Raw genomic sequence first — 12220 nt, forward strand, 5'->3', positions numbered from 1 at the left:
AGCATCAGCATTAATGTGCGACCCCTAGGAGCGAATACTTTATATTAAAGACACAACAATAGCGTCAGATGCAGCACATTGAGTTTATGGCGCCAGGTTAAACTCTACTGCATTCACGTACATTAAAAATAAATACAGGCCACAACTGAACATGGAGGATGGTCTCCGAATGGCATTCACCAAAAGTAAACCTACTGGTATGTGTTGTGTACAAGGTTTATATTTTTATAACCACCTCAGAGAAAAATGTAGGTCACGAGTCACTGGCATTGTTATGTTGGAGGTTGTGGGCTAAAAAGTTTGGGAACCCCCTTTCTTAATGAAGTACCCACTGAATATCAGAAAAAAGAAAGATGTCATTACAATATAGTACTAATTAGTATTTAATATTATATTATACAATATAATAGTCTGTTTTTTTTCCTTTTCTCTCAGACATTTACAGGACAGTTTGGCAGACTAAACTAAAGATTGGCCTACAACAAAACAAGCCTTTTGCCAGCTGAACCATTTGTCAGCTGGTTGTACTTTGATAGCTATACAATATTGCGACACAGTGTGATTATTGCAAAAGATATGCCATCTTAAAGGGTATTTCTTTAGGAAAATCATCTCACAAATCAGGTGTTTCCCTCTGTGACATCACTGACTGCTTTGACGTGCGTACACGTCAATTTTGTGATGGCATCGCCATCTTCCGGGCATTGTTTCACACGAAGTCATGATAATTACTTACCGCTAGGTGTCAGTAATGTTGCTCGCGTCTGAGGGAACAAAAACAATGGGGACATGTAGGTGGGCTATAACATCAACCGTTTCTCGGACAAAATAGCTGCTAAAATTAAGTGTACTTAGAGATTTGCAATACACACGTTTCGGCGCTAAGATGAATGTATTTGGATAGACATGTTACCGCTAATGCCTGCCATACACCGCTTCGCTCACTGGCCATCATGACCATTTATAGAAATGTCAACCTTTAAGCAAAGTCAGCCTTGCCTAAACTAGAATATAAGAAATAAACATCCGAGGCTCTTCCGTATTTGCGTCGCTGGCGATACCTGCATATTCATACTCATCATCATCACTGCTCATTTACATATTCAGTCTACTTTCGCTTCCTCATCGGGAGTTGATCAACTTGATCACTTTTTCTGTCACAAACATGACCAACAGCGTCGAAGATCCGTCGTCTGTCTCGCGAAAAGACGCGTTTGCTCAGTATTTACAGTACTACGAGAAAGTTTGCGGCGAAGGCGGTGTGAAAGCGTGTCCAGAGACGCAGGTGACAGATGAGGACAGACTCGCGCTGCTGTTTTCGGACGCGGAGCCGCGGAAGAGCCTTCACACGGGGGACTTCTATGAGCGCCTGTTCACGTGCGCGCAGCAGCGGGACGGCCAGAGGAGAGTAAACGACTTCAGGAGAGCCCTCGAGCTGCTCGAGATGTTCTGCGTCAACCTCTTTCTGTTCCCCTGGAAGAAAGAGATCAAAACACTGAAGGTAATTTAAAGACGGCTCTGGTAAGGTTACCCGGCCAGCTGATGACAGAAACTACCCAAAGCATGTTCAGATGGTTTGTTCTTCTTCTCTGGCCTCATAGCCTGCTTGTGCTGGACTGTTAACTGGTAGTTTTTCGAAGGGTATAGGGGGACTTATCTGCTGATAAGCAGGAGACAGAAAGTAGGCTAAAATACAGGGAATATCACAAAAATAAAAATACATGCCATTACAATATTACTTTAGTATTAAATGGGTCCCAGACAATTCATCTAATGTCTCAGACATTTATTAAACAATTTTTCTGGCTAAACTAAAGGTTGGCAAACATCAAGAGAGTGATCTTTCCCAGCTTCATTAGCCTGTTCATCGGCTGGTACATTGACAGTCTGCTTTGATAGCTATCATACTAAATGTTTACCATATACAGAACCATGTTCAGTACACTTAATTTTAAACCATGCTCAGCTAGTTTGTTCCTCTGTGGACTCTGCCTGCTTGTGCTGGTTTGTTTTCTAGTTTTTTTAAAAGGTTTGAGGTACGTATCTGTTGGTTAGACCTGTTGTGAGCATTAAACCACTCCAGAAGGCCAGCTTTTATCAACTAACCATTTTCAGACTAATTTATTAGTAATATTAGTATTGTTAGTAGTAGTATAAACAGATGTTGCAGATTACCTTTGTTTCTCATGCTTCGTTTTGTGTTTAAACCTCCTCTTTGGGGTGAACTCAAAGGCATATCCAGTGCATAAGTGTAATGCCAATGCATAATCACTTCTGCAAATATTCTGAGATATGATAACGCTAGAAACAGCTTAAATCAGTCATAGATAGTTTGATGGTCTGCATTGGTATCCTATTTAGGTAAGTACTTTTTAGTAAGGTGAATAAAGACTAATTGAAAACACCCGATCATTCATTCACATTCCTTCAGCTTAGTCCCTTTATTAATCAGGGGTCACCACAGCGGAATGAACCACCAAAACCATATTAATTACCATATTCATTGATCATTTCATTCTTAATTATTAATGAAGTTTAAAAAGTAATACTGAATCCTTAGATGATTCTAAATGCAGATAATTCTAAAACAAATGAAAATGTACTTACCATTTACTCACTAGATTTTTTGTTGTTGCTGAACACAAAAGAAGATATTTAAAAGAAAGCTGTAAACCTGTAACCATCAACTTCTATAGTAGAGCAATTCCAGCGTTATGGATTTGCAATTTGCTGGTTAAAAACGCAAAACATACATTTGCAAAGAAAGTAAACATGAACATTATATAAAAAATATAAACAAAATTTAACTTTTATATTTTCCAGAATAACTGACCACATAGTTACAGGACCAGAAAAATATCAATCTTCAAACATGTTTTGTACTGTAAATGAAGAAAATAAACATGCATTATGGATGTGACCAAAAAAGTCTGCAAGTTTACAGTATACAACATACTTTGTAGAAGTTCTGTGAATTAAACTGCTCAACCCAAAAGAACAATGCTAATCAAAATAGACTTGGCTCACTATAAAACAAAAATGATTGGTTTTATTTTAATATTTTTACATTTATGAGGAAAAAGTGTCGTTATGGATGTGACATGTGAAATTGCCACTTGTGTGACTTTGGTAAATCAAAAATAATAGATTGAAAACACTGACAGATGCATTTTTGAGTATTTCTAAAGTACTTTAAAAATACTTGCTTACCCAAAAAACCCAGAAAACTAGGTTTCTGTGTTTTAGTGAAAACTTTTTTTTTTCTTCTTGGCAAGGTTGACATTTGCACGGAACTGCTCAATAATAAAAAAAATAATAATAATAACAATAATTTCATATAAGTCAGTGTTTACAGTTTTCCATCTTTCTTAAAAAAAAAAAAAAAAAAAAATATATATATATATATATATATATATATATATATATATATATATATATATATATATATATATATATATACATATATATATATATATATATTTCATGTTTAACAGAAATAAAGTTGGAACAAGTAAATAGTGAGTTATATATAAGTCCAGTTACAGTTAATAAAAATGATAAGGAGACCTGAAAGAAGTCTCTAAATATTATTTATTACAGTGTTATTAATTGGTCCTGTTTTCCTCCATTTCTCTTAGACATTTACAGGACACTTTGTCTATTACATCAAGCCAGTATTGCCTTTTGCCAGGAGTATTCTTCACCTCATTGGATACACAGAAACAGACTCAGAGTATAGACTTTCTGACAGTTTTGACCTAGACAAGGCCAGGACTATGGGTTTTGACCTTTTTCTTGCAAGGTTGGAGTGTGATTATCTTCTGGAGCTTATGAACCAGAAATCACATGTAGAATGTCTGGAGATCATGCAAAAGAGAGCTACTCAAGATGTTGTGGAAGATCTTGCAGGGGTAGAAGGTGCAAAACCTGAAGCTGCAGAACCTGAAGGTGACCTTGTGGAAAACCCAGAGGAACTGCAGCCACAAGAGTCACTTAAAAGCCATGATCAAGAAGTGGACAAGTCTCAAGAAGATGCAGTTTCTGATGAAGAAAGACCACCCAAATCATTTGAGACTGATGATAAGTCTATCTTGGAGATGTGGAAGGCTTACCCAGACCTGGCTTTCAGACAAAATCCCATTTTCCGAAAGTCCCAAAGATCTATGCAACCGCTCAAGGCCCAGGAGTGGGCTGGATCCAGGGGCCACAATGCAGGCCTGTTCCACGAGACAAGTACTGAGATGAGTGGCCCTCAGTCTATAGCCATACACACTGAGACCAGCCCAGGTCATCTAAAGCCACACAATCCAAACTCAATTGTAGAAACCCAGCCTTTGGATGCCAAACCCATAGTCCTTAAAGTCGGAGCACTTCTACAAGGTGAAGTCTTAACAGAAGACGGCCTGTCTGAGCTTACCGAGCAGATGGGGAAAATGCAGATGAAGGAACTTAGTGTGGATGAACCCCTTAAATACCCCACAGAGGAGACTGCACAGGCCCACCCATGCAATGGACACAATGACATCACAACCCCACCTACAAAATCCCCAGATTGCATGAGCCCGCCTATCTTGTGCAGCTCATCCCAAGAGCCTGTGTGCAACATCTCAGGTTGTGGAAGCTGCGCTAGATCTGATGGCACTCTTGCACAAGAGGACACCATTAGGGAGCCTCCCCAGTCCATCTACATCCCTTGTGTGCCAAAAGGATGTGCACCAGTGTTCGGATCGCCAACTGACCATTGTCAAACTGCCAACGAGGGCTCAAGTGCACAGAGGAGTCCAACATCTCAGCCTGCAGAAGATGACCTCGTCCAAACATATGTCATAGTTTAGACACTTAAAAGTATTGCAAGTTTCTCATCCATTCCAAAGATTTTAAAACTAGGATGTCAAACTCAGCTCCTGGAGGACCTAAATCTTACATTTTTAGTTCAATCAAACCTGTGTCTGTCATGAACACTTTTCAAGTTAGTCCTAAGGACGCAATTATCTCAGTTAGATGTGCTTTAGGTTGATGCTGTAAGTCCAGTGACAATTCTTTGCTAGTCCACACTTATGCTGTAATGCACATTGACTATTACATAAAGTCATCTGGCAAACGTACACATCAAGGGAATAATCCGTGAACACTCCCTAACTCTAAAGTGACAAATGGGACCTCCAATGTTCTTGTGTTCTTTTATTGCGTTTCAGACAAAGTCAGGTGTAAATTTCTGCAGAAAAATGTCCCACTTCCGAACTCACTGCTTTTCAGTCAATTTTGCATCACGGATGCATTTTTGCCACAAGATGTGAATGTTTCAAAACATTTCATGTTTTTGTTCTAATTATGGCTAAAACAATAAGAAAATGCTAGCTGTACTTTAAATACAGCTGACAAAAAAGAACATTATATATTGCACTGTAAAAGAAATATAATATATAAAATAGGCTTTATTGGTTGGGTTTCTGCTCATTTTGTAATATAAATATACTTGAAATTGTCATTATTTTAGCAATAATTATTATTTGTTTCACATATGTTTCTCAAATTTCACTGAAGCAGAACTAGCCAGCATCTGTGAAGTGAGGTTGAATGACGGGTCATGCTGAAGTCAGGGTTCTTCAATCTGCCATGGGTTCACAGGTCAGGTGTCTGACATCTAAACATTATTTCCAACTAGAAAAATTCCAAATTCTGAGTTATCAGGAAAGGCAGCATTATTAAAATATCCACAAAATGTGACAGTGCAAGTGCACAAAAGCCTTCACCATTTGGGACAGGGCCAAACTCCGCAAGACTTTGACCCTAATGGAAGTGAGTTTGACATCTTTTTTTTTTTAAGTGTGCTGCAGTATTGCAGTGTACGTGCTCTCAAAAAAAGTAATGATGTACATAGCATTTTCATTGATGGTGAGCCTTAATGAAGCCTTTATTTTGGATTAGCTGTGGTATCTTATGAAGGTGATGGGAATGTCTGTGTGACCTTTGTCTTTTTATCTAATAGCTTTTTGAAGTGAAGGAAGGTTTCTGCTGCTATAATTTTCATGAAACTTATGGTCAAAATGATTGTTTGAGCTTGATATATTAGGTTCTGTGCCTTACTAAATGTAGAGCCAGCTTAATGTGCACCTACATGTCTTAATGGAACATTTGTTTTGCAGGAACGTCTACCTTAAATAAACGTGGGTTAAATTGTGTTCAAAAGATGGTGCGCCAATGTATCGCTATTGATCAAGAGTAACCAGGTGTAACCAATTTCCTATTTATCTTACTGTACAACTGTGGAGCACCGCAGAGAAAGATATTAATGCAAACTGCAATGTGATAAAATCAATGTTTTCATTTTATTTAAAACAATGCCTTGTGTTGTATAAATTACAATGGTCACAGTAATAACTTCAGTAACACAAAACTGGCCAATAACATCTGTTGTTAGACATTACCTTCAAGTGGCAACAGAAAAAAATGAACAGGAAAATAAAACAAAGGGATACTTCGTAAAACCTGAGTGTGATGTTGTCAATGTAAATGTAGTAACTGAAGCACATATTAAACATCTATATGATCCAATATAAACATTCTGAATAGAAAACATTTCCAAGTGCAGTAGTTTCATGTAATATGGAATGATTCCATAAAGGTAAAAAATAAAGCTAGATGTTTAAATCACACCTTCATTGACTAAAAAAAAAACACACAAAACATAACAGGCAGCATTTAAATAAAACATCTAATTTATGAATTTATAAACCCTACTATGCATGTCAGCTTCCATTGCAAGAGGAATGTTTACATATTATAAATTCAGTTTGAAGTCAAAAGTGCTTGGTTTTTTCGGTCTCCAAGAGAGCTGAAAACATTTATAGACTGATATACCATCGTTCTGTCAGATCCTTTACTCAACGAGCCATGAGTATCTTCTCTCTGTTCTCCTCAAACTGATGCAGCATCTTCTTAAGATCATGATCAGCAGGGATTACCTGTTCACCAATGTCAAAAAAATAAATACTTCAATATATATAGTACATCCAACAATACGAGTTCAGAAATGTCCAAGCATGATAATGTGTCAAAATAGATGTAACTTAAGGAAATAAAGCTTTTTATCCACTTGCAGAAACTTACAAGAACAGGAGCAGGAACATGAAATGACTTCTGATGAATCAGCCAGTCCTCATACAGGTTATGGATTGATTCTAGATATTCCTAAAGAGTGAACATCAGCAAAAGTGTGATTGCTTTCATTCTGTACAATACAATTGCGTAATGTTTGCAATCATTTGTTTATTTTCCCTCAGCTTAGTCTCTTTATTCATCAGAGGTCGCCACAGCGGAATGAACCGCACACTTATTCAGTATATGTTTAACACAGCGGATGCCCTTCCAGCTGCAACCCAGTACTAAGAAAGTTGCAATAATTACTTACTGTAAATCATCTGTGATCTAGAAAGCCTTTGAAAATCCGGTAATGCTATTCAAATGGAAATGCATTTCATCTGATTGCTTTTACAGTGTAAATGCTCATGTGGCTGAATAAACAGCCACAAAAAACCTTCTACTGACCAAACACATTATCATTATGGCATGTGTTGTGAGAAAGCAGACCAAACCAAGATATTCATAGTTCAATGTGGTACCAAAACAGAAAAGATTATGATCAAAATAACAGATGTCAACCACATTATTTTCATTGCTTGCTTTTGGACTTTTTAGCAGCGTAACATGGCTTTTCACTCATGCATCACAGTGAGTGCTCTCACAAAAGTGATTAAATAAATTGTAAAATCTTGACTACAAAATCTCCCTATATTGCCAATAGCCAAAAACACATTGTATAGGTCATTTTTCCTTTATGCTAAAGATCATTAGAATATTAAGTGATGATTGTGTTCTTTGAAGAAATAGTGTACTTTTTCTATTGTAAATAAACCAAAACATTTTGAATTAGTAATATTCACTGCGAAAAAATGAGATTGACCAATTTGAAAAACGATTTTCTCAGTATTTCTATTTTTTTTAAACCCTACATCAATGAAAAGCTTATTTAAATCACATTTCAGGTGAACGCACTTGGACATTTTAAAGGGCACCTATTTTATCTTTTTTCCAAGATGTTAGATAAATATTTTCTGTCTCCAGAATGTGTCTGTAAAGTTTCAGCTCAAAACACCAATTAGATTGTTGCTCTGAACAAAATGTTGCTGTTTGAGTGTGCCCTAATCTCCGCCTCGGCTGCGTCAGATAAACAGCACAGTGACAGACATGAAGGTATCAGGTCTCAGGTAACGTTTGTAAGAAAATACTACTGTAGGAACTTTCCCAATGATGTATTTGTTGTGAAGTTAATTCAAGCCTTTCTGCCACAATGAGTCACACACAATATCATTACAAAGTTCACGCACACACATTTAACTTTGCACTGTTTTTGCATGGAAAATGTGACAGGATACATGTTAATATACACTGCTGTATGGATATGCGTCATGTTAATGTACCAAATAATCCTGATTTAACGTCCACACACCGGCGCACGTCCTGTGGATATGATTATACGTGTAACTACAGAAACATGTTGATACACAGCTGTCAATTAATTTGGTGGGCGGGAAAACCGCAATCCTATGTCACATATCGGTAAGCCTCAAATGGGAAGGATTTGGACCAAATTTTAACGTCAGGAAATGAAAAAAAAAAAAAAAAGGCTTATTGTGTTTCTATTCCCCCAATATGACTGTGGACACACTATACCTACACACGGTTCGGCTTCGAAAAGATGATTTTCATCATTGGTGCCCTTAAATAAAAGGTGGAACTGTATGGTAATGTGTCTCATGCAGAAACAGAGCCTTGGAGATTGTGCGTTGGGTTTAGTTTCACATTTGCTGTGTTTCAGTTCTGTTTTTCATGCACTGGTTGGACAAAAACTGAAGAAATGCTGAGCTCACCAAGGGAATAACCTTCTCTTCCTCTCTGCACCTCTGCTTCAGTCTCTCATGGCAGGTCTGTGGTGAGGTTTGCAGGTAAACTGAAACGGTAAAAAAAAAAAAAAAAAAAAAAAAAAAAAAAAAAACGGTAACATCCAGCATTTCACTAACTATTTTAAGCACCCTTATCATGGATTATGAAAAGATTGATATTTAAGTTTTGGGAATCCTTAAGAACACGCTGAAATGCATGCAAGTTCTAGAAACACTGTCACTGTCTTAAAAAAAGCATTTAGTTTACTTCATTTGCACAACGACACACATAAGGCTTGCTAAATGAAACGTTTTTCCAAAACTCTTCTTTACATGACACTAATCTGCAGTGATTGGTCTGATGGCTTAGTCTGTTGTGATTGGTCTACTGCATGCAGCACATTTTGAAAAGGGAAGGCTTATCAACATTCCCGTACTACAGGCTGTCAAGCATTGACCATTCATACAGTGGTTGAACAGACAACATGGCTTTAAATTTACTATATCAAATCAATTTAGAGTTTGACAAGGAAGCATTCTTCCATAATATATATACAGAAATGCTGAACATACACATAGGCCTAATATTATTGTTGTTGTTACCATATGTTTGAGAAATAACAGTGATAAAAGTCTACTCATATTAACCTTGGTTTTACATTTACAGAATAGTGAGAAAAGCGTGTTCTTGATTTTAAGCAAAAACAAAATTAAAAATCATGATTCTCATTTTAGCCAGAATCGTGCGGCCCTATAAAATACAAAACACATATATAGGTGTCATACCAATGAGGTCCACAGGAAGAGAGATGTTCTTGATGATCCACTCAAACCATTCACTTAAAACAGCGAAGTCCACCTCGGGCATCTTTCCACTGTCAAGGAAACAAAACAACACAGAAGTACTCATTTAATGATTAGTTCAATCTTAGGTTAAAAATAAGAGAGCTATGGCTTTGGTAAAAAAAAAAAAAACATACCTTTTATAAAGATTTTCCACAAATATGTACTTTGCGCTGTAAATAGATCTCTCCATCATTCTGATAGGTGCTGTCTGTAATCATAATGAAAACAACAAGAAGTTATTGAAGTCATTTATTTTTTTCCAATCACCCAGAAGGAAGGGATACTGATTGTACAGCAGAATAAAAACAGATGCATGTGAAGCAAGTGAAAATAAAACTGATGTCAAAGAGTATTTGTACATGCCATTGGCGAGACATGTTGATCCAGCATTGTAAGCTGAACATAGGTCTGAAGAGTGAGTCCCCATCGAGTCGGGTCCTGGTACATCAATCCCTGCGGTAGAATAAATAAGTTAGGGTGACCAAGACAATATTTGTAACTCAAATACACATTGTTTTGCAACGTAGAAGTACAGTACGCTTTATTATGTGAAACATAAATGCATTAGCTATAGCCTCTATTTATAAATAACCAAAACAAATGCAGTGAAAACTATTAATAAACCAGTGTGTTTTTACAATGATGATAACTTAAAGTAAACAGAAAGAACACAGCACTCCTTAAACTCATAATGAGGCGCCACTGGAGTCCTACCAATGGATTGCATCCCTGTACATTTCTCCATTTGGACACAGGCTCTGTCAACACCTGAAACATAACAGGCATTTTTTTTTAGCTTTTAAAGGGACGGTTTTCACCAAATTGAAAATGCAGTCACCATTCACACAACCTGATGTTACAACACAGAATGCCCTTCTTTATCTCAGATAACAAAGGGACATTTTTCTTTTGTAAATGTACTGCTCATGCTAATCTATACAACTGTATTCATTAGCAACTAGAATAAGGCTCTTTTAGAAGACAGAGTAATTTCACATTGTTCATTTCATCCACAGAATTAGGGCTTGATCTTTTGCTAGTAGTTAGTGTTAATTACAAGTAAAATGTCATACAGTTTTGGTGTGCAGACTTGTTGAGGTACGTTAAGCAATGTTTTTCACCCACTAAAATTAGAGCTCATTATTTTGCTAGTAGTGCTAATCACAAGTACAATTTGATAGAAATTTGGTTTCCCTCGCTTGTTGTTAAGGTACATTAAGCCACATTAAGCTTTTTCTTTATAATAGACTTCAATGGGGAGAAAACACTTAACATGTTTTCACTTTATCTGTGGAATTGGGACTCATTCTTTTTACAGTAGTTAGTAGTTAGGGTTAATTACAAGTACAAATACAAGTTTTGACAGTGATTTGGGTTTTTTCTGGTGGATTTAGAATGTCCCTTACCTTTTGTGGTAAGGGACATTCTAACAGAAACGGTGAGAAACGTAACACATTTATTTTTTTGATTTTTTTTTTTTTTTTTACAAGGAAAGGCACACTATGTTAAAACACCAGATTGAGTAAAAAGTGGCTGATTTGTGGGTTTCATTATATAAATTCCATTATTCAATCAAATAAATCAATAACAGGGTTAAAGGATGAGAGACTTCTGGCACTGTGAGCATTATTACATAATTTTTCTGTATTACCTCAATGTCACTGGTCTTGCTGAAGTACTCCAGACATGTCGTTTTTCCACTTGCTATATTTCCCTCTAAACAAATCTGAATAGTGTGGAAGAATTGATTAAAACAACGACCCATAAACATCAATGACAAGAACTCATTCACTGTTTTCAGTCGTCCATCTTTCAGAGAAGAGATGCTGCAGTGTTCAACTCACCACTGACTTCTTTCCCTCTCCATTTCTGACCAGTTTCCCTTGAGAAGAAGAAGAAAACATCATGACAATCTCCTCAGATTAAGCGGTAATACTGTATGACATTCAGAGGCTCGGGGACGCAAAAGACAACGAGCTTATTAAGCTCATCTCAAAATTGTGAGACACGTTAACTGTAACAAGGCGTCTTGCACATGACATAGCCGGTTAGTCAAAATTTAAGGACAATGTGAAATTGACGAGAACTAATAACGTTAAATGTGAATGAAAAGCAGAGCGGTGGTCGCTGTTATATTGCGTGGAACGGAAGCTGACAGAGGACTTACCGTGAGATGTGCTGCTGCGCCAGTGCCCGAGTAAATGCTTCCCCAGCGCTGCTCTATGTCGGACAAGTATATTTGTTGACAAAGATTTGTGTGAATACAGAGGTAAGACAACACGACACAACCCTTTAAAGGAGTTTACAATCATCCCGTTTGCTCCTTCGATCTCTAGAAGTTACATATAAAGGCGCAAGAGTTATGTAAACTCATGATGATGCTCTAAACTTGCAATGTTACGTGCAACACTAAGGAGCAACCAAACATGTCA

At 37.0% G+C, this 12220-nt stretch overlaps 2 protein-coding genes across 2 annotated transcripts; one reads left to right on the forward strand and one right to left on the reverse strand.

The window, feature by feature from the left end:
* The first annotated feature begins 777 nt into the window (after positions 1 to 777).
* Positions 778 to 6488, forward strand: si:ch211-189a15.5. Its single transcript, XM_017357077.4, has 2 exons — positions 778 to 1501; positions 3639 to 6488. The coding sequence occupies exons 1-2, from the start codon at positions 1166 to 1168 to the stop codon at positions 4833 to 4835; spliced, it is 1533 nt and encodes a 510-aa protein (XP_017212566.2). The 5' UTR covers positions 778 to 1165; the 3' UTR covers positions 4836 to 6488.
* On the reverse strand, positions 6311 to 12194 carry tk2 (thymidine kinase 2). Its single transcript, NM_001002743.2, is given in 10 exon segments — positions 6311 to 6965; positions 7111 to 7191; positions 8931 to 9010; positions 9729 to 9817; positions 9923 to 9996; positions 10152 to 10241; positions 10503 to 10556; positions 11440 to 11514; positions 11633 to 11670; positions 11956 to 12194. Coding segments are annotated over 10 exon segments (807 nt in total). The 5' UTR covers positions 12101 to 12194; the 3' UTR covers positions 6311 to 6884.
* Positions 12195 to 12220: the final 26 nt, after the last annotated feature.

The sequence above is a fragment of the Danio rerio genome, chromosome 7 (assembly GCF_049306965.1).
Source record: "Danio rerio strain Tuebingen ecotype United States chromosome 7, GRCz12tu, whole genome shotgun sequence".
NCBI classification, from domain to species: domain Eukaryota; kingdom Metazoa; phylum Chordata; class Actinopteri; order Cypriniformes; family Danionidae; genus Danio; species Danio rerio.